At 49.2% G+C, this 23,619-nt stretch overlaps 1 protein-coding gene across 1 annotated transcript in view; it reads right to left on the minus strand.

Moving 5' to 3' along the window:
* The window catches only part of NRBP2 (nuclear receptor binding protein 2), a 315,133-nt gene that overhangs the window by 32,282 nt on the left and 259,232 nt on the right, over positions 1–23,619 (minus strand). Inside the window, exons 9-11 of the mRNA XM_063921103.1 lie at positions 22,385–22,440; positions 16,755–16,847; positions 16,534–16,666 (exon numbers count right to left, since the gene is read on the minus strand). Of these exons, the coding sequence (XP_063777173.1) occupies positions 16,534–16,666; positions 16,755–16,847; positions 22,385–22,440 (282 nt within the window). The remainder of the gene's footprint in view (positions 1–16,533; positions 16,667–16,754; positions 16,848–22,384; positions 22,441–23,619) is intronic.

Below are 23,619 nucleotides of genomic sequence, written 5' to 3' on the forward strand. Positions count from 1 at the left end.
GTCCTCACAACACTGACCCTATGCGTGTGCACCCCCGCGTCCTCACAACACTGACCCTACGCGTGTGTACCCAGCGTCCTCACAACACTGACCCTACGCGTGTGCACCCCCGCGTCCTCACAACACTGACCGTACGCGTGTGCACCCCGCGTCCTCACAACACTGACCCTACGCGTGTGTACCCCGCGTCCTCACAACACTGACCTTATGCGTGTGCACCCCACGTCCTCACAACACTGACCCTATGCGTGTGTACTCCCGCGTCCTCACAACACTGACCCTACACGTGTGTACCCCCGCATCCTCACAACACTGACCCTATGCGTGTGTACCCCCGCGTCCTCACAACACTGACCCTACGCATGTGCACCCCCGCGTCCTCACAACACTGACCCTATGCATGTGTACCCCCGCGTCCTCACAACACTGACCCTACGCGTGTGCACCCCCGCGTCCTCACAACACTGACCCTACGCGTGTGCACCCCCGCGTCCTCACAAACACTGACCCTATGCGTGTCTACCCCCGCGTCCTCACAACATTGACCCTATGCATGTGCACCCCCGCATCCTCACAACACTGACCCTACGCGTGTGCACCCCCGCGTCCTCACAACACTGACCCTATGCGTGTGTACTCCCGCGTCCTCACAACACTGACCCTACGCGTGTGCATCCCGCGTCCTCACAACACTGACCCTATGCGTGTGTACCCCCGCGTCCTCACAACACTGACCCTACGCGTGTGCACCCCGCGTCCTCACAACACTGACCCTATGCGCGTGTACCCCCGCGTCCTCACAACACTGACCCTACGCGTGTGTACCCCCGCGTCCTCACAACACTAACCCTACGCGTGTGCACCCCCGCGTCCTCACAACACTGACCCTACGCGTGTGTACCCCCGCGTCCTCACAACACTGACCCTATGCGTGTGTACCCCCGCGTCCTCACAACACTGACCCTATGCGTGTGTACCCCCGCATCCTCACAACACTGAACCTACGCGTGTGCACCCCCGCGTCCTCACAACACTGACCCTATGCGTGTGTACCCCCGCATCCTCACAACACTGACCCTACGCGTGTGCATCCCGCGTCCTCACAACACTGACCCTATGCGTGTGTACCCCCGCGTCCTCACAACACTGACCCTACGCGTGTGCACCCCCGCGTCCTCACAACACTGACCCTACGCGTGTGCACCCCCGCGTCCTCACAACACTGACCCTATGCGTGTGTACTCCCGCGTCCTCACAACACTGACCCTACGCGTGTGCATCCCGCGTCCTCACAACACTGACCCTATGCGTGTGTACCCCCGCATCCTCACAACACTGACCCTATGCGTGTGTACCCCGCGTCCTCACAACACTGACCGTACGCGTGTGCACCCCCGCGTCCTCACAACACTGACCCTATGCGTGTGTACCCCCGTGTCCTCACAACACTGACCCTATGCGTGTGTACCCCCGCGTCCTCACAACACTGACCCTATGCGTGTGTACCCCCGCATCTTCACAACACTGACCCTACGAGTGTGCACCCCCGCATCCTCACAACACTGACCCTATGCGTGTGTACCCCCGCGTCCTCACAACACTGACCCTATGCGCGTGTACCCCCGCATCATGTGCACCCCCGCATCCTCACAACACTGACCCTATGCGTGTGTACCCCCGCATCCTCACAACACTGACCCTATGCGTGTGTACCCCCGTGTGCTCACAACACTGACCGTACGCGTGTGCACCCCCGCGTCCTCACAACACTGACCCTATGCGTGTGTACCCCCGCGTCCTCACAACACTGACCCTATGCGTGTGTACCCCCGCGTCCTCACAACACTGACCCTATGCGTGTGTACTCCCGCGTCCTCACAACACTGATCCTATGCGTGTGCACCCCCGCGTCCTCACAACACTGACCCTATGCGTGTGTACCCCCGCGTCCTCACAACACTGACCCTATGCGTGTGCACCCCCGCGTCCTCACAACACTGACCCTATGCGTGTGCACCCCCGCGTCCTCACAACACTGACCCTAAGCGTGTGCACCCCCGCGTCCTCACAACACTGACCCTATGCGTGGAGCCCTGGAGCCCCTCAGTTACACCCACTCTGCTGCAGGTGAACATGCACTGAGTTGTACACAACTGAATCGCCATGCTTGCGTACTCTTGGCCACAGAGCATGTGCAGCAGTAAATATGGCATGGTGCGGTTGTGTGCAACTCTGAATCTTCCCCAACCTCAAATCACGTGGCTGGGGAAGCTCATGACACACATTTCCTGGCAGCAGTTTTAGGCAGGAGCTGTTCCCAGGGATGTGCCAAAGACACTAATAAATAATCAGCTTTCTGGAGCCTGACATGTCTGCACACATCCTGGGTAACATCTGATCCCTTCCCGCTGCCTCCCACACGCCCCGTTCCCTACCCTCCACCCGCCCACCGAGATCCCTGCCCCTGTCAGCACTACGTCTGCTGCTCCATCTCCCTCAGTCTGGATCTCAGAGCTGTAATTATGCTCAGGAGACGCCAATGAGTTATTGTCTCCTCTGGAGAGGGCACCAGGGATTATTTAGGTGACACCAATTATTGTCTAGTTCTTATTTGTGCAGAGTAATAATCACACAGGGTAGGAAGGAAGGGGAGTATGTGCAGAGTATTAATCACACAGTGTAGGAAGGATGGAGTATGTGCAGAGTATTAATCACACAGGGTAGGAAGGAAGGGGTGTATGTGCAGAGTATTAATCACACAGGGTAGGAAGGAAGGGGAGTATGTGCAGAGTATTAATCACACAGGGTATGATGGACAGGGAGTATGTGCAGAGTATTAATCAAACAGGATATGATGGAAGGGGAGTATGTGCAGAGTACTAATCGCACAGTGTAGGAAGGAAGCAGAGTATATGCAGAGTATTAATCACACAGTGTAGGAAGGACGGAGTATGTGCAGAGTATTAATCAAACAGGGTATGATGGAAGGGGTGTATGTGCAGAGTATTAATCACACAGGGTAGGAAGGAAGGGGAGTATGTGCAGAGTATTAATCAAACAGGGTATGATGGAAGGGGTGTATGTGCAGAGTATTAATCACACAGGGTAGGAAGGAAGGGGAGTATGTGCAGAGTAATAATCACACACGGTAGGAAGGAATGGGAGTGTGTGCAGAGTATTAATCACACAGGGTAGGAAGGAAGGGGAGTATGTGCAGAGTATTACTCACACAGGGTAGGAAGGAAGGGGGGTATGTGCAGAGTATTACTCACACAGTGAAGGAAGGAAGCGGAGTATGGGGGTAATTCCAAGTTGATTGCAGCAGGATTTTTGTTAGCAGTTGGGCAAAACCATGTGCACTGCAGGGGAGGCAGATATAACATGTGCAGAGAGAGTTAGATTTGGGTGGGGTGTGTTCAATCTGCAGTCTAATTTGCAGTGTAAAAATAAAGCAGCCAGTATTTACCCTGCACAGAAACAAAATAACCCACCCAAATCTAACTCTTTCTGCACATGTTACATCTGCCCCCCCTGCAGTGCACATGGTTTTGCCCAATTGCTATCAAAAATCCTGCTGCGATCAACTTGGAATTACCCCCTATGTGCAGAGCATTAATCACACAGGGTAGGAAGGAAGCAGAGCATATGTAGAGTATTAATCACACAGGGTAGGAAGGAAGCAGCTTATATGTAGAGTATTAATCACACAGGGTAGGAAGGAAGCAGAGCATATGTAGAGTATTAATCACACAGGATAGGAAGGTAGCGGAGTATATGTAGAGTATTAATCACACAGTGAAGGAAGGAAGGGGAGTATATGTAGAGTATTAATCTCACAGGGTAGGAAGGAAGCAGAGTATATGTAGAGTATTAATCACACAGGGTAGGAAGGAAGCAGAGTATATGTAGAGTATTAATCACACAGGATAGGAAGGAAGGGGAGTATATGTAGAGTATTAATCACACAGGGTAGGAAGGAAGCGGAATATATGTAGAGTATTAATCACACAGGGTAGGAAGGAAGCGGAATATATGTAGAGTATTAGTCACACAGGATAGGAAGGAAGGGGAGTATATGTAGAGTATTAATCACACAGGATAGGAAGGAAGGGGAGTATATGTATAGTATTAATCACACAGGGTAGGAAGGAAGCGGAATATATGTAGAGTATTAATCACACAGGGTAGGAAGGAAGCGGAATATATGTAGAGTATTAGTCACACAGGATAGGAAGGAAGGGGAGTATATGTCGAGTATTAATCACACAGGATAGGAAGGAAGGGGAGTATATGTCGAGTATTAATCACACAGGGTAGGAAGGAAGGGGAGTATATGTAGAGTATGAATCACACAGGGTAGGAAGGAAGGGGAGTATATGTAGAGTATTAATCACACAGGGTAGGAAGGAAAGGGAGTATATGTAGAGTATTACTCACACAGGATAGGAAGGAAGGGGAGCATATGTAGAGTATCAATCACACAGGGTAGGAAGAAAATAAGAATTTACTCACCGGTAATTCTTTTTCTCGTAGTCCGTAGTGGATGCTGGGAACTCCGTAAGGACCATGGGGAATAGACGGGCTCCGCAGGAGACTGGGCACTCTAAAAGAAAGATTAGGTACTATCTGGTGTGCACTGGCTCCTCCCTCTATGCCCCTCCTCCAGACCTCAGTTAAGGAAACTGTGCCCGGAAGAGCTGACACAACAAGGAAAGGATTTGAAATCCAGGGTAAGACTCATACCAGCCACACCAATCATACCGTACAACTTGTGATAACCATACCCAGTTAACAGTATGAACAACAACTGAGCCTCAGTAACAGATGGCTCATAACAATAACCCTTTAGTTAAGCAATAACTATATACATGTATTGCAGAGAGTCCGCACTTGGGACGGGCGCCCAGCATCCACTACGGACTACGAGAAATAGAATTACCGGTGAGTAAATTCTTATTTTCTCTGACGTCCTAGTGGATGCTGGGAACTCCGTAAGGACCATGGGGATTATACCAAAGCTCCCAAACGGGCGGGAGAGTGCGGATGACTCTGCAGCACCGAATGAGCAAAGGCAAGGTCCTCCTCAGCCAGGGTATCAAACTTGTAGAACTTAGCAAATGTGTTTGAACCCGACCAAGTAGCAGCTCGGCAAAGCTGTAAAGCCGAGACCCCTCGGGCAGCCGCCCAAGAAGAGCCCACCTTCCTTGTGGAATGGGCTTTTACCGATTTAGGATGCGGTAACCCTGCCGCAGAATGAGCTTGCTGAATCGTGTTACAGATCCAGCGAGCAATAGTTTGCTTTGAAGCAGGAGCTCCCAGCATGTTGGGTGCATGCAGGATAAACAGCGAGTCAGTTTTTCTGACTCCAGCCGTCCTGGCTACATAGATTTTCAAAGCCCTGACTACATCCAGTAACTTGGAGTCCTCCAAGTCCCGAGTAGCCGCAGGCACCACAATAGGTTGGTTCAAATGAAACGCTGATACCACCTTAGGGAGAAATTGGGGACGAGTCCTCAATTCTGCCCTGTCCATATGGAAGATCAGATAAGGGCTTTTACATGACAAAGCCGCCAATTCTGACACACGCCTAGCCGAAGCTAAGGCCAATAGCATGACCACTTTCCACGTGAGCAATTTTAGCTCCACGGTCTGAAGTGGCTCAAACCAGTGGGATTTCAGGAAATCCAACACAACGTTAAGATCCCAAGGTGCCACTGGAGGCACAAAAGGGGGCTGAATATGCAGCACTCCCTTAACAAACGTCTGAACTTCAGGCAGTGAAGCCAGTTCTTTTTGAAAGAAAATAGATAGGGCCGAAATCTGGACCTTTATGGACCCCAATTTAAGGCCCATAGTCACTCCTGACTGTAGGAAGTGCAGAAATCGCCCCAGCTGGAATTCCTCTGTTGGGGCCTTCCTGGCCTCACACCAAGCAACATATTTTCGCCATATGCGGTGATAATGATTTGCTGTCACATCCTTCCTAGCTTTTATCAGCGTAGGAATCACTTCATCTGGAATGCCCTTTTCCGTTAGGATCCGGCGTTCAACCGCCATGCCATCAAACGCAGCCGCGGTAAGTCTTGGTACAGACAGGGCCCCTGCTGTAACAGGTCCTGTCTGAGAGGCAGAGGCCATGGGTCCTCTGAGATCATTTCTTGTAGTTCTGTTTACCAAGTTCTTCTTGGCCAATCCGGAACGATGAGTATAGTTCTTACTCCTCTCTTTCTTACTATCCTCAGTACCTTGGGTATGAGAGGAAGAGGAGGGAACACATAAACCGACTGGTACACCCACGGTGTCACTAGTGCGTCCACAGCTATCGCCTGAGGGTCCCTTGACCTGGCGCAATATTTTTCTAGCTTTTTGTTTAGGCGGGACGCCATCATGTCCACCTGTGGCCTTTCCCAACGGTTTACAATCAGTTGGAAGACTTCTGGATGAAGTCCCCACTCTCCCGGGTGGAGGTCGTGCCTGCTGAGGAAATCTGCTTCCCAGTTGTCCACTCCCGGAATGAACACTGCTGACAGTGCTAGCACGTGATTCTCCGCCCATCGAAGAATCCTTGTGGCTTCTGCCATCGCCATCCTGCTTCTTGTGCCGCCCTGGCGGTTTACATGGGCGACCGCCGTGATGTTGTCTGATTGAATCAGCACTGGTTGGTTTTGAAGCAGGGGCTCTGCTTGACTCAGGGCGTTGTAAATGGCCCTTAGTTCCAGTATATTTATGTGTAGTGAAGTCTCCTGACTTGACCACTGTCCTTGGAAGTTCCTTCCCTGAGTGACTGCCCCCCATCCTCGGAGGCTTGCATCCGTGGTCACCAGGACCCAGTCCTGTATGCCGAATCTGCGGCCCTCGAGAAGATGAGCACTCTGCAGCCACCACAGCAGAGACACCCTGGCCCTTGGGGACAGGGTGATCAACCGATGCATCTGAAGATGCGATCCGGACCATTTGTCTAACAGATCCCACTGAAAGATCCTTGCATGGAACCAGCCGAAGGGAATTGCTTCGTAAGAAGCCACCATCTTTCCCAGGACTCGCGTGCAGTGATGCACCGACACCCGTTTTGGTTTCAGGAGGTCCCTGACCAGAGATGACAATTCCTGGGCCTTCTCCACCGGGAGAAACACCTTCTTCTGTTCTGTGTCCAGAATCATGCCCAGGAAAAGCAGACGCGTCGCAGGAATCAGCTGCGACTTTGGGATATTCAGAATCCAGCCGTGCTGTTGCAACACTTCCCGAGAGAGTGCTACGCTGACTAACAACTGCTCTCTGGACCTCGCCTTTATAAGGAGATCGTCCAAGTACGGGATAATTATAACTCCCTTCTTCCGAAGGAGTATCATCATTTCGGCCATTACCTTGGTAAATACTCTCGGTGCCGTGGACAGACCAAACGGCAACGTCTGGAATTGGTAATGACAATCCTGTACCACAAACCTGAGGTACTCCTGGTGAGGTGGGTAAATGGGGACATGCAAGTAAGCATCTTTGATGTCCAGCGACACCATAAAATCCCCCTCTTCCAGGCTTGCAATAACCGCCCTGAGCGATTCCATTTTGAACTTGAACTTCCTTATATAAGTGTTCAAGGATATTAAATTCAGAATGGGTCTCACCGAACCGTCCGGTTTCGGTACCACAAACATTGTGGAATAGTAACCCCTTCCCTGTTGAAGGAGGGGAACCTTGATTATCACCTGCTGGAGGTACAGCTTGTGAATTGCCGCCAGTACTACCTCCCTTTCCCTGGGAGCAGCTGGCAAGGCTGATTTGAGGTAACGGCGAGGGGGAGTCGCCTCTAACTCCAGCTTGTATCCCTGAGATACAATTTGTACAGCCCAGAGATCCACCTGTGAGCGAACCCACTGGTTGCTGAAGTTTCGGAGACGCGCCCCCACCGCACCTGGCTCCGCCTGTGGAGCCCCAGCGTCATGCGGTGGACTTAGAGGAAGCGGGGGAGGATTTTTGTTCCTGGGAACTGGCTGCCTGGTGCAGCTTCTTTCCTCTACCCCTGCCTCTGGGCAGAAAGGATGCGCCTCTGACCCGCTTGCCTTTCTGAGGCCGAAAGGACTGTACATGATAATACGGTGCTTTCTTAGGCTGTGAGGGAACCTGAGGTAAAAAAAGTTGACTTCCCAGCTGTTGCTGTGGATACGAGGTCCGAGAGACCGTCCCCAAACAATTCCTCACCCTTATAAGGCAAAACCTCCATGTGTTTTTTAGAATCAGCATCACCTGTCCACTGCCGAGTCCATAATACTCTCCTGGCAGAAATGGACATTGCATTAATTCTAGATGCCAGCAGGCAAATGTCCCTCTTGTGCATCCCGCATATATAAGACGACGTCTTTTATATGTTCGATGGTTAGCAAAATAGTATCCCTGTCGAGGGAATCAATGTTGTCTGACAGGGTATCAGACCATGCTGCTGCAGCACTACACATCCATGCTGAAGCAATAGCAGGTCTCAGTATAGTACCCGAGTGTGTATACACAGACTTCAGGATAGCTTCCTGCTTTCTATCCGCAGGCTCCTTTAGGGCAGCCGTATCCTGAGACGGAGGTGCCATGATGGCCTCTGAGACGCCTGGGCAGGCGCGGGCTGAGGTCCCGGCTGTCCCAAGGCTGCTGCGTCATCGAACCTTTTATGTAAGGAGTTGACACTGTCTGTTAAGACCTTCCACATATCCATCCAATCCGGTGTCGGCCCCGTCGGGGGCGACACCACACTTATCTGCCCCTGCTCCGCCTCCACGTAACCCTCATCAAACATGTCGACACAGCTGTACCGACACACCGCACACACACAGGGAATGCTCTGACTGAGGACAGGACCCCACAAAGTCCTTTGGGGAGACAGAGAGAGAGTATGCCAGCACACACCACAGCGCTATATAACACAGGGATTTACACTATACTGAGTGATTTTTCCCAATAGCTGCTTATTATCCTATTTGCGCCTAAATTTATGTGCCCCCCCTCTCTTTTTTACCCTTCTTGTACAGGATACTGCAGGGGAGAGCCTGGGGAGCTGCTTCCAGCGGAGCTGTGAAGAGAAAATGGCGCTGCTGTGCTGAGGAAGAAGGCCCCGCCCCCTCAGCGGCGGGCTTCTCCCACGTTTTGTATAGCTTAATGGCGGTTTTTTTTTACACATATACAGTTTTCCAGACTGTATTATGTGTATTTAGTGCCAAAAGGTATTCTTATTGCTGCCCAGGGCGCCCCCCCCCAGCGCCCTGCACCCTACAGTGACCGGAGTGTGTGGTGTGCAGTGGGAGCAATGGCGCACAGCTGCAGTGCTGTGCGCTACCTTAATAAAGACCGGAGTCTTCTGCCGCCGATTTCATCTCCTTCTTCTGTCTTCTGGCCCTGCAAGGGGGACGGCGGCGCGGCTCCGGGAACGGACGATCGAGGTCAGGCCCTGTGTTCGAACCCTCTGGAGCTAATGGTGTCCAGTAGCCTAAGAAGCACAAGCTAGCTGCACGCAGGTAGGTTTGCTTCTCTCCCCTCAGTCCCACGTAGCAGTGAGTCTGTTGCCAGCAGATCTCACTGAAAATAAAAAACCTAACAAATACTTTCTTTCTAGCAAGCTCGGGAGAGCCCACTAGGAGCACCCAGCTCTGGCCGGGCACAGATTCTAACTGAGGTCTGGAGGAGGGGCATAGAGGGAGGAGCCAGTGCACACCAGATAGTACCTAATCTTTCTTTTAGAGTGCCCAGTCTCCTGCGGAGCCCGTCTATTCCCCATGGTCCTTACGGAGTTCCCAGCATCCACTAGGACGTCAGAGAAATGGGAGTATCTGTAGAGTATTAATCACACAGGGTAGGAAGGAAGGGGAGTATATGTAGAGTATTAATCACACATGATAGGAAGGAAGGGGAGTATATGTAGAGTATGAATCACACAGGATAGGAAGGAAGCAGAGTATATGTAGAGTATTAATCACACAGGATAGGAAGGAAGCAGAATATATGTAGAGTATTAATCACACAGGATAGGAAGGAAGGGGAGTATATGTAGAGTATTAATCACACAGGGTAGGAAGGAAGGGGAGTATATGTAGAGTATTAATCACACAGGGTAGGAAGGAAGGGGAGTATATGTAGAGTATTAATCACACAGGATAGGAAGGAAGCAGAATATATGTAGAGTATTAATCACACAGGATAGGAAGGAAGGGGAGTATATGTAGAGTATTAATCACACAGGGTGGGTAGGAAGGAAGGGGAGTATATGTAGAGTATTAATCACACAGGATAGGAAGGAAGCAGAATATATGTAGAGTATTAATCACACAGGATAGGAAGGAAGGGGAGTATATGTAGAGTATTAATCACACAGGGTAGGAAGAAAGGGGAGTATATGTAGAGTATTAATCACACAGGGTAGGAAGGAAGGGGAGTATATGTAGAGTATTACTCACACAGGACAGGAAGGAATGGGAGTATATGTAGAGTATTAATCACACAGGATAGGAAGAAATGGGAGTATATGTAGAGTATTAATCACACAGGGTAGGAAGGAAGGGGAGTATATGTAGAGTATTAATCACACAGGATAGGAAGGAAGCAGAGTATATGTAGAGTATTAATCACACAGTGTAGGAAGAAATGGGAGTATATGTAGAGTATTAATCACACAGGATAGGAAGGAAGCAGAGTATATGTAGAGTATTAATCACACAGTGTAGGAAGAAATGGAAGTATGAGGGTCATTCCGACGCGATTGCTCGCTGCAGTTGTTCGCAGCATAGCGATCGGTTCGAAACTGCGCATGCGCCGGCCGAAGGCCGTCGTTCCCTAGCGATCGCCTCTGCCTGATTGACAGGCAGAGGCGGTTGCTGGGCGGGAGGGGGTGCGGTCTGGCCAGTGCAGGCGTGGCCGGACCATGCAGGGGGCGGGCCGCAGCGGCTGCGTGACGTCACACGCAGCCGCTGTGACCAGGGGCAGCGACGGGTAACTCCCGGCCAGACGCAGGAGCTGCGTTAGCCGGGAGTTACTCAACAAGTACAAAAGCATCGCCGCTGTGTGATGCTTTTGTACTTGTGCGGGGGAGGGGGGGGGGGTGGATTAGCCCTGTGCTGGGAGCCCCCCCGCATGTCTGGGAACATGATCGGAACTGTGCTAAATTTTGCACAGCTACGATCAACTCGGACTGACCCCCAATGTGCAGAGTATTAATCACACAGTGAATGACAGAAGGATAGTATGTGCAGAGTATTAATCACACAGTGAATGACAGAAGGATAGTATGTGCAGAGTATTAATCACACAGTGAATGACAGAAGGATAGTATGTGCAGAGTATTAATCACACAGTGAATGACAGAAGGATAGTATGTGCAGAGTATTAATCACACAGTGAATGACAGAAGGATAGTATGTGCAGAGTATTAATCACACAGTGAATGACAGAAGGATAGTATGTGCAGAGTATTAATCACAGTGTAGGAAGGAAGGGGAGCAGTGCAGAGTATTAATCACACAGTGAATGACAGAAGGATAGTATGTGCAGAGTATTAATCACAGTGTAGGAAGGAAGGGGAGCAGTGCAGAGTATTAATCACACAGTGAATGACAGAAGGATAGTATGTGCAGAGTATTAATCACACAGTGAATGACAGAAGGATAGTATGTGCAGAGTATTAATCACAGTGTAGGAAGGAAGGGGAGCAGTGCAGAGTATTAATCACACAGTGAATGACAGAAGGATAGTATGTGCAGAGTATTAATCACAGTGTAGGAAGGAAGGGGAGCAGTGCAGAGTATTAATCACACAGTGAATGACAGAAGGATAGTATGTGCAGAGTATTAATCACAGTGTAGGAAGGAAGGGGAGCAGTGCAGAGTATTAATCACACAGTGAATGACAGAAGGATAGTATGTGCAGAGCATTAATCACAGTGTAGGAAGGAAGGGGAGCAGTGCAGAGTATTAATCACACAGTGAATGACAGAAGGATAGTATGTGCAGAGTATTAATCACAGTGTAGGAAGGAAGTGGTGCAGTGCAGAGCATTAATCACACAGTGAATGACAGAAGGATAGTATGTGCAGAGCATTAATCACACAGTGAATGACAGAAGGATAGTATGTGCAGAGTATTAATCACACAGTTAATGACAGAAGGATAGTATGTGCAGAGTATTAATCACAGTGTAGGAAGGAAGGGGAGCAGTGCAGAGTATTAATCACACAGTGAATGACAGAAGGATAGTATGTGCAGAGTATTAATCACAGTGTAGGAAGGAAGGGGAGCAGTGCAGAGTATTAATCACACAGTGAATGACAGAAGGATAGTATGTGCAGAGTATTAATCACAGTGTAGGAAGGAAGGGGAGCAGTGCAGAGTATTAATCACACAGTGAATGACAGAAGGATAGTATGTGCAGAGTATTAATCACAGTGTAGGAAGGAAGGGGAGCAGTGCAGAGTATTAATCACACAGTGAATGACAGAAGGATAGTATGTGCAGAGTATTAATCACACAGTGAATGACAGAAGGATAGTATGTGCAGAGTATTAATCACACAGTGAATGACAGAAGGATAGTATGTGCAGAGTATTAATCACACAGTGAATGACAGAAGGATAGTATGTGCAGAGTATTAATCACAGTGTAGGAAGGAAGGGGAGCAGTGCAGAGTATTAATCACACAGTGAATGACAGAAGGATAGTATGTGCAGAGTATTAATCACAGTGTAGGAAGGAAGGGGAGCAGTGCAGAGTATTAATCACACAGTGAATGACAGAAGGATAGTATGTGCAGAGTATTAATCACAGTGTAGGAAGGAAGGGGAGCAGTGCAGAGTATTAATCACACAGTGAATGACAGAAGGATAGTATGTGCAGAGCATTAATCACAGTGTAGGAAGGAAGGGGAGCAGTGCAGAGTATTAATCACACAGTGAATGACAGAAGGATAGTATGTGCAGAGTATTAATCACAGTGTAGGAAGGAAGTGGTGCAGTGCAGAGCATTAATCACACAGTGAATGACAGAAGGATAGTATGTGCAGAGCATTAATCACACAGTGAATGACAGAAGGATAGTATGTGCAGAGTATTAATCACACAGTTAATGACAGAAGGATAGTATGTGCAGAGTATTAATCACAGTGTAGGAAGGAAGTGGTGCAGTGCAGAGCATTAATCACACACTGAATGACAGAAGGATAGTATGTGAAGAGTATTAATCACAGTGTAGGAAGGAAGGGGAGCAGTGCAGAGCATTAATCACACAGTGAATGACAGAAGGATAGTATGTGCAGAGTATTAATCACAGTGTAGGAAGGAAGTGGTGCAGTGCAGAGCATTAATCACACACTGAATGACAGAAGGATAGTATGTGCAGAGTATTAATCACAGTGTAGGAAGGAAGTGGTGCAGTGCAGAGCATTAATCACACAGTGAATGACAGAAGGATAGTATGTGCAGAGTATTAATCACAGTGTAGGAAGGAAGTGGTGCAGTGCAGAGCATTAATCACACACTGAATGACAGAAGGATAGTATGTGCAGAGTATTAATCACAGTGTAGGAAGGAAGTGGTGCAGTGCAGAGCATTAATCACACACTGAATGACAGAAGGATAATATGTGCAGAGTATTAATCACAGTGTAGGAAGGAAGTGGTGCAGTGCAGAGCATTAATCACACACTGAATGACAGAAGGATAGTATGTGCAGAGTATTAATCACAGTGTAGGAAGGAAGTGGTGCAGTGCAGAGCATTAATCACACAGTGAATGACAGAAGGATAGTATGTGCAGAGTATTAATCACAGTGTAGGAAGGAAGGGGAGCAGTGCAGAGCATTAATCACACACTGAATGACAGAAGGATAGTATGTGCAGAGTATTAATCACAGTGTAGGAAGGAAGTGGTGCAGTACAGAGTATTAATCACACAGTGAATGACAGAAGGATAGTATGTGCAGAGTATTAATCACAGTGTAGGAAGGAAGTGGTGCAGTGCAGAGCATTAATCACACACTGAATGACAGAAGGATAGTATGTGCAGAGCATTAATCACATAGGGGGTCATACCGAGTTGAACGTAGCCCTGCAAAATTTTGCAGGGCTACGATCATGTCCATAGACATGCGGGGGGACGCCCAGCACACGGCTATCCCGCCCTGCATGTCAGTAACGCCCCCCCCCCCCCCCCCAGCGATGCAGCACCGATTTTCTACTTCGTCCTAGAGGATGCTGGGGACTCCAAAAGGACCATGGAGTTTATACCAAAGCTCCAGACCGGACGGGAGAGTGCGGATGACTCTGCAGCACCGATTGAGCAAACACAAGGTCCTCCTCAGCCAGGGTATCAAACTTGTAGAATTTTGCAAAAGTGTTTGAACCCGACCAGGTAGCAGCTCGGCAAAGCTGTAAAGCCGAGACCCCTCGGGCAGCCGCCCAAGATGAGCCCACCTTCCTAGTGGAATGGGCTTTCACTGATTTCGGTAACGGCAATCCAGCTGTAGAATGAGCCTGCTGAATCGTGTTACAGATCCAGCGAGCAATAGTCTGCTTAGAAGCAGGAGCCCCAGCTGACTGCATAATAATCTAAGGAGGAGGAAATCTGCACCTTAATAAGTCCGGGATCACTAAAATGATGGTTGGGTCCTTATCAGCAATTTGAATTAAATTATTACCTCAGAGCCAATTTTTATCTTTATTTTTATTTGTATGGTCAATATTTCTTAATATCTTTTATTCTCACGTTTTTAATGTGTGTGATAATCATGTTCATTATTAAATACTATAACTGATCCAGTGGTATTTGACTTATTGAATAATTGGTAATACAACTCCTAGCGCTGGTACTTTTTTGTATATTGTTTATCTTATTGTGGGGTCTGACAAACCCCTCCCAGCCGCTGTGGTATTTTTAGTGGGTAGTTTATCTAATTTGCTGAAAATTAACCTGATCGCAGCGCTGCAAAAAGTTGCTAGCGAGTGATCAACTCGGAATGACCCCCCATGTGCAGAGTATTAATCACACAGTGTAGGAAGAAAGCGGAGTATGGGGGTAAGTCAGACCTGATCGCTAGCAGGCGATTTTTGCACTGCTACGATCAGATAATCACCGCCTACAGGGGAGTGTATTTTCGCTGTGCAGGTGTGTGAACGCATGTGTAGCAGAGATGTACAAACAGATCTTGTGCAGTCTCTGCGCAGCCAGGACTTACTCAGCCGCTGCGATCACATCAGCCTGTCCGGAACCGGAATTGACGTCAGGAACCCGCCCTGCAAACGCTTGGACGCGCCTGCGTTTTTCTAACCACTAACGGTCAGTTGCCACCCACAAACGCCCTCTTCCTGTCAATCTCCTTGCGAATGCCCGTGCGAATGGATTCTTCACATACACCCATCGCTGAGCGGCGATCCGCTTTGTACCCGTGTGATGCGCCTGCGCATTGCGATGCATACGCATGCGCAGTTTAGACCTGATCGCCCACCGTGCAAAAACACAGCCAAGCGATCAGGTCTGAATTACCCCCTATGTGCAGAGTATTACTCACACAGGGTAGGAAGGAAGTGGAATATGTTTAAAGTATTATTCACACAGGGTAGGAAGCGGAGTATGTGCAGAGTATTAATCACACAGTGTAGGAAGGAAAGGGAGTATGTGCATAACGAGGGAGGGGAGTATGTATGATGAGTAATACTCACAGGGTGTAGTGATTGAGGGGAGTATGTATGATGAGTAGGACTCACAGGGTATAGCGAGGGAGGGGAGTATGTATGATGAGTAGTACTCACAGGGTATAGTGAGTGAGGGGAGTATGTATGATGAGTAATAATCACAGGGTATAGCGAGGGAGGGGAGTATGTATGATGAGTAATACTCACAGGGTATAGCGAGGGAGGGGAGTATGTATGATGAGTAATACTTAAAGTATATAGCGAGGGAGGGGAGTATATATGATGAGTAATAATCACAGGGTATAGCGAGGGAGGGGAGTATGTATGATGAGTATACTCACAGGGTATAGCGAGGGAGGGGAGTATGTATGATGAGTAATACTCACAGGGTATAGCGAGGGAGGGATGTATGTATGATGAGTAATACTCACAGGGTATAGCGAGGGTGGGGAGTATGTACGATGATGAGTAATACTCACAGGGTATAGTGAGGGAGAGGACTATGTATGATGAGTAATACTCACAGGGTATAGCGAGGGAGGGATGTATGTATGATGAGTAATACTCACAGGGTATAGCGAGGGTGGGGAGTATGTACGATGATGAGTAATACTCACAGGGTATAGTGAGGGAGAGGAGTATGTATGATGAGTATACTCACAGGGTATAGCGAGGGAGGGGAGTATGTATGATGAGTAATAATCACAGGGTATAGCGAGGGAGGGGAGTATGTATGATGAGTAGTACTCACAGGGTATAGTGAGGGAGAGGAGTATGTATGATGAGTAATACTCACAGGGTATAGTGAGGGAGAGGAGTATGTAGGATGAGTAATACTCACAGGGTATAGTGAGGGAGAGGAGTATGTATGATGAGTAATACTCACAGGGTGTATTGATGAAACAATGGGCTGCTAGAAGCTTCAGGGAATGGACCTCAAACAATACTCTGTGGAAGAGAAGGTTGTGGGCGGATGGCCGATGACCCGCGGAGGGTGACAGGCACTGCAGGATAAACTCCTGGGAGAAAGAGAAGAGAGTATTTATTTCTGGCCACACCCTGAGACAGGAGACCTGCGCCCCTTCCACCTATAGCTCCCGTCCTCACCTTCATGTTGGGGTCCTCCAGGGACCCGACGGCTCGGGTAATACTGTCCGATGTGACTTTATCCCCATTGGTCTGAATCTCCAACACAGCCATCTGCACAGGAAGCACAAGGCATCATGGCACTTGTAGTGCAGGCTTCACAACTCACAATTACATTTTTTTTTCAATCAGGGTTGAGTGTTTTAATGATTAACTCCTTTATCTCTCGTCTCTGTATCATTTCTCTAAGTTATTGAACAAAGAAGTTTGTGCAATTGAGGGGTAAGAAATGTCCTAATTTTCCATTCTGCAGGGGGCGCTGTCCACCCCTTGTCAACACCAAGTTCATAGGGGGTAATTCCAAGTTGATCGCAGCAGGATTTTTGATAGCAATTGGGCAAAAGCATGTGCACTGCAGGGGAGGCAGATATAACATGTGCAGAGAGAGTTAGATTTGGATGGGGTGTGTTCAATCTGCAATCTAATTTGCAGTGTAAAAATATAGCAGCCAGTATTTACCGTGCACAGAAACAAAATAACCCACACAAATCTAACTCTTTCTGCACATGTTATATCTGCCTCCCCTGCAGTGCACATGGTTTTGTCCAATTGCTATCAAAAATCCTGCTGCGATCAACTTGGAATTACCCCCATAATCTCTTCATTTAGTTATGAGGAGATGGTTAAAAGCAGATGATTGTTAGGTTATGAATCCTGAACACTTTGACCTTCCGGACAATTGCTGGGCACAATCTGCCCCTTGTCTCACAGAGGTGGGAGTTGTTACAACTACTTGGCCATTGCGTCATGTCGCTGAGGTCTGTCACCATCCTACATGGTACAGGGGGCTCTGGCTTACCCCCAGGTGCCCTTTCTCTATGGCTGTGGTTTGTCGCTACACTTCCATTGTGACCAATATAAAGCGAATCAGCAGCGTGTCAGAAAGAAGGGACATCTTCAGGCTTTGGCCCATTGCATTACGGCACTGACAGGTTCTGATTCATGTTTGTAAGTAAAGCAAAAATCCAGTAACTTTGTGTCTGGAACAAACCATGGGGGTCATTCCGAGTTGTTCGCTCGTTATTTTTTTCTCGCAACGGAGCGATTAGTCGCTAATGCGCATGCGCAATGTCCGCAGTGCGACTGCGCCAAGTAAATTTGCTATGCAGGTAGGTATTTTACTCACGGCATTACGAGGTTTTTTCTTCGTTCTAGTGATCGTAATGTGATTGACAGGAAGTGGGTGTTTCTGGGCAGAAACTGGCCGTTTTATGGGAGTGTGTGAAAAAACGCTACCGTTTCTGGGAAAAACGCGGGAGTGGCTGGAGAAACGGAGGAGTGTCTGGGCGAACGCTGGGTGTGTTTGTGACGTCAAACCAGGAACGCCAAGCACTGAACTGATCGCACTGGAAGAGTAAGTCTCGAGCTACTCAGAAACTGCACAGAGAAGTCTTTTCGCAATATTGCGAATCTTTCGTTCGCAATTTTGATAAGCTAAGATTCACTCCCAGTAGGCGGCGGCTTAGCGTGTGCAAAGCTGCTAAAAGCAGCTTGCGAGCGAACAACTCGGAATGACCCCCCAAGTTACCATGCACGATGAGCAAGTACATACTGTATATAGTTTCTGTGCAGGGTAAATACCGGCTGCTTCTGCATGTAGTCCACACACGTTACACAGCTTTATAGTTACACTGCAATTTAGATTTCAGTCTGAACAGCCCCCACCCAAATCTAACTCTCTCAGCACATGTTACATCTGCCCCACCCGCAGTGCAGCATGGTTTTTGCCCAGTGGCTTGCTTTTTTTGCTTTACTTACACACGTGAATCAGGCGCAGTGCAGCTCTACAACACGATGTGATCCTCCCGTCTGCCTGTATGAAGTGAACCTTACACTAGGTGACATCTCAGTTCCACATAAAACGAATAACGTGTGTTGCGGTGAGGTGATGACCTGCCAGGAACCTGGGAACTCGTGTTCCCACAGTTATGTACTGTAGCTTAAATCAAACTGAGGGATGTGAACATCTGCCAAGACTCCCTCCAGCAGCATCATGTGCACTGTGCCGGGAGGTGGAGGGAGGTTACACATTGCCAACATCTGGAGTCAAAACACAATGTCACATGTGCTCAGCACGTACATTCTCTGGCCTGGAATATCAGACAAGAGAGACATCTTTCTAGAACACATTGCTAGGGGCTGATCACTCTCCTGCATGGAGACCTCTCCTAGACTGGGTCAATTACCCCTGGTGGGGTCCAGGAACTGGCATCTCTACTTACTAACCAGCTGGAAACATTACCTATTGGCTACAATATCACTAGAGAGGGATCTTTGGGTCCCCCTCCTGTAGCAGCGGGCAAATGGGAAACATAGGGAAACGTTCACACGCTGTCCACTCCGTTACATGGCTGTGGTAAACTGGGACTATGCAATGGGATATGATTTGTTACTTATCTGGGGAAATATCTACACAAATAATGGGGGGAGATGTACTAAGCAGTGATACAAGTGGAGAAGTGAGCCAGTGGAGAAGTTGCCCATGGCAACCAATCAGCATTGACGTAACATTTATAATTTGCATACTATAAAAGTATACAGAGCAGCTGATTGGCTGCCATGGTCAACTTCTCCACTTGTGTTACTGCTTAGTACATGGCCCTATCTCAGAACTGGACACATTACTCTAGGTGAGGATTGGGAAGCGGTAACTCTACCTCACTCTCCTCCCCGGGATCTGACCTCAGACTTGGGCACATTACTCTAGGTGAGGACTGGGAAGCGGTACCTCTACCTCACTCTCTTCTCCAGGGATCTGACCTCAGACATAGACACATTACGCTAGGTGAGGACTGGGAAGCGGTACCTCTACCTCACTCTCCTCCCCTGGGGATCTGACCTCAGACCTGGGCACATCACTATAGGTGAGGACTGGGAAGTGGTACCTCTACCTCACTCTCCTCCCCGGGAATCTGACCTCAGACCTGGGCACATTACTCTAGGTGAGGACTGGGAAGCGGTACCTCTACCTCACTCTCCTCCCCGGGGATCTGACCTCAGACTTGGTAACATCACTCCAGGTGAGGACTGGGAAGCGGTACCTCTACCTCAATCTCCTCCCCGGGATCTGACCTCAGACCTGGGCACATTACTCTAGGTGAGGACTGGGAAGCGGTACCTCTACCTCACTCTCCTCCCCGGGATCTGACCTCAGACCTGGGCACATTACTCTAGGTGAGGACTGGGAGGCGGTACCTCTACCTCACTCTCCTCCCCGGGATATGACCTCAGACCTGGTAACATCACTTTAGGTGAGGACTGGGAAGCGGTACCTCTACCTCACTCTCCTCCCTGGGGATCTGATCTCAGACCTGGGCACATTACTCTAGGTGAGGACTGGGAAGCGGTACCTCTACCTCACTCTCCTCCCCAGGGATCAGACCTCAGACCTGGTAACATCACTCCAGGTGAGGACTGGGAAGCAGTACCTCTACCTCAGTCTCCTCCCCGAGGATCTTACCTCAGACATAGACACATTACGCTAGGTGAGGACTGGGAAGCGGTACCTCTACCTCACTCTCCTCCCCGGGATCTGACCTCAGACATAGACACATTACGCTAGGTGAGGACTGGGAAGCGGTACCTCTACCTCACTCTCCTCCCCGGGGATCTGACCTCAGACCTGGTAACATCACTCCAGGTGAGGACTGGGAAGCGGTACCTCTACCTCACTCTCCTCCCTGGGGATCTGATCTCAGACCTGGGCACATTACTCTAGGTGAGGACTGGGAAGCGGTACCTCTACCTCAGTCTCCTCCCCGGGGATCTGACCTCAGACATAGACACATTACGCTAGATGAGGACTGGGAAGCGGTACCTCTACCTCACTCTCCTCCCCAGGGATCTGACCTGAGACCTGGGCACATTACTCTAGGTGAGGACTGGGAAGCGGTACCTCTACCTCACTCTCCTCCCCGGGGATCTGACCTCAGACCTGGGCACATTACTCTAGGTGAGTACTGGGAAGCGGTACCTCTACCTCACTCTCCTCCCCGGGGAGCTGACCTCAGACCTGGTAACATCACTCCAGGTGAGGACTGGGAAGCGGTACCTCTACCTCACTCTCCTCCCCGGGATCTGACCTCAGACCTGGGCACATTACTCTAGGTGAGCACTGGGAAGCGGTACCTCTACCTCACTCTCCTCCCCGAGATCTGACCTCAGACCTGGGCACATTACTCTAGGTGAGGACTGGGAGGCGGTACCTCTACCTCACTCTCCTCCCCGGGATATGACCTCAGACCTGGTAACATCACTTTAGGTGAGGACTGGGAAGCGGTACCTCTACCTCACTCTCCTCCCCGGGGATCTGACCTCAGACCTGGTAACATCACTCCAGGTGAGGACTGGGAAGCGGTACCTCTACCTCACTCTCCTCCCTGGGGATCTGATCTCAGACCTGGGCACATTACTCTAGGTGAGGACTGGGAAGCAGTACCTCTACCTCACTCTCCTCCCTGGGGATCTGACCTCAGACCTGGGCACATTACTCTAGGTGAGGACTAGGAAGTGGTGCCTCTACCTCACTCTCCTCACCGGGGATCTGACCTCAGACCTGGGCACATTTCTCTAGGTGAGGACTGGGAAGCAGTACCTCTACCTTACTCTCCTCCCTGGGGATCTGACCTCAGACCTGGGCACATTACTCTAGGTGAGGACTGGGAAGCGGTACCTCTACCTCACTCTCCTCCCCAGGAATCTGACCTCAGACATGGACACATTACTCTAGGTGAGGACTGGGAAGCGGTACCTCTACCTCACTCTCCTCCCCAGGGATCTGACCACAGACCTTTGCGCATTACTCTAGGTGAGGACTAGGAAGTGGTACCTCTACCTCACTCTCCTCCAGGGGTCTGATCTCAGGCCTGGGCATATTACTCTAGGTGAGGACTGGGAAGTGGTACCTCTACCTCACTCTCCTCCCCAGGGATCTGACCTCAGACCTGGGCACATCACTCCAGGTGAGGATTGGGAAGTGGTAACTCTACCACACTCTCCTCCAGGGGTCTGACCTCAGACCTGGGCACATTACTCTAGGTGAGGACTGGGAAGTGGTACCTCTACCTCACTCTCCTCCCCAGGGATCTGACCTCAGACCTGGGCACATCACTCCAGGTGAGGACTGGAAAGTGGTATCTCTACCTCACTAACCCGACTGGGGATCTGACCGCAGACCTGGGCACATCACTCTAGGTGAGGACTGGGAAGTGGTACCTCTACCTCACTCTCCTTCCCGGGAAATGATCTCAGACCTGGGCACATTTCTCTAGGTGAGGACTGGGAAGTGGTGCCTTTACCTCAGTCTCCTCCCCGGGATATGATGTCAGACCTGGGCACATTGCTCTAGGTGAGGACTGGGAAGTGGTGCCTCTACCTCACTCTCCTCCCCAGGATATGATCTTAGACCTGGGCACATCACTCTAGGTGAGGACTGGAAAGTGGTGCCTCTCCCTCACTCTCCTCCCTGTAGATTCAACGACAGATCTATTGTATATCACTAAATATGCACAGTGCAGTTTATGGCGTTTATTACAAATGTCATTCCTACGCAGACTGAGAGATCATGGATGGATAAAATCAAAATGTCTTACCTCAAGAGCACACATGCCGAAGGAGAAGATATCTACAGCAGTTCCGTCTTCCACACCTAGAGGGGGTATGGAGAAGGTGTCAGGTCAGAGCTGCGGTCATACATGGTGGATGTCAGCTGCACATACAGTGATGGGGACTGCATACAGGTATGTATCTCCTGGTACTGAGATCTTTCTATGTGTACCACCTACCCCGTGATGTCTGTATATTGCCATCTACTCCATGATGTCTGTATATTGCCATCTGCCCCGTGATGTCTGTATATTGCCATCTACCCCGTGATGTCTGTATATTGCCATCTACTCCATGATGTCTGTATATTGCCATCTACCCCATGATGTCTGTATATTGCCATCTACCCCATGATGTCTGTATATTGCCATCTACCCCATGATGTCTGTATATTGCCATCTACCCCATGATGTCTGTATATTGCCATCTACCCCATGATGTCTGTATATTGCCATCTACCCCACGGTATCTGTATATTGCCATCTACCCCATGATGTATGTATATTGCCATCTACCCCATGATGTCTGTATATTGCCATCTACCCCATGATATCTGTATACTGCCATCTACCCCATGATGTCTGTATATTGCCATCTACCCCATGATATCTGTATATTGCCATCTACCTCATGATGTCTGTATACTGCCATCTACCCCATGATGTCTGTATATTGCCATCTACCCCATGATATCTGTATATTGCCATCTACCCCATGATGTCTGTATATTGCCATCTACCCCATGATATCTGTATACTGCCATCTACCCCATGATATCTGTATACTGCCATCTACCCCATGATGTCTGTATATTGCCATGTACCCCATGATAGCTGTATATTGCCATGTACCCCATGATAGCTGTATACTGCCATCTACCCCATGATGTCTGTATATTGCCATCTGCCCCATGATATCTGTATATTGCCATCTACCCCATGATGTCTGTATATTGCCATCTACCCCATGATGTCTGTATATTGCCATCTACCCCATGATGTCTGTATATTGCCATCTACCCCATGATATCTGTATATTGCCATCTACCCCATGATATCTGTATGATGTCTGTATATTGCCATCTACCCCGTGATATCTGTATATTGCCATCTACCCCATGATATCTGTATATTGCCATCTACCCCATGATGTCTGTATATTGCCATCTACCCCATGATATCTGTATGATGTCTGTATATTGCCATCTACCCCGTGATATCTG

Source organism: Pseudophryne corroboree, chromosome 5, assembly GCF_028390025.1.
Source record: "Pseudophryne corroboree isolate aPseCor3 chromosome 5, aPseCor3.hap2, whole genome shotgun sequence".
NCBI lineage: Eukaryota > Metazoa > Chordata > Amphibia > Anura > Myobatrachidae > Pseudophryne > Pseudophryne corroboree.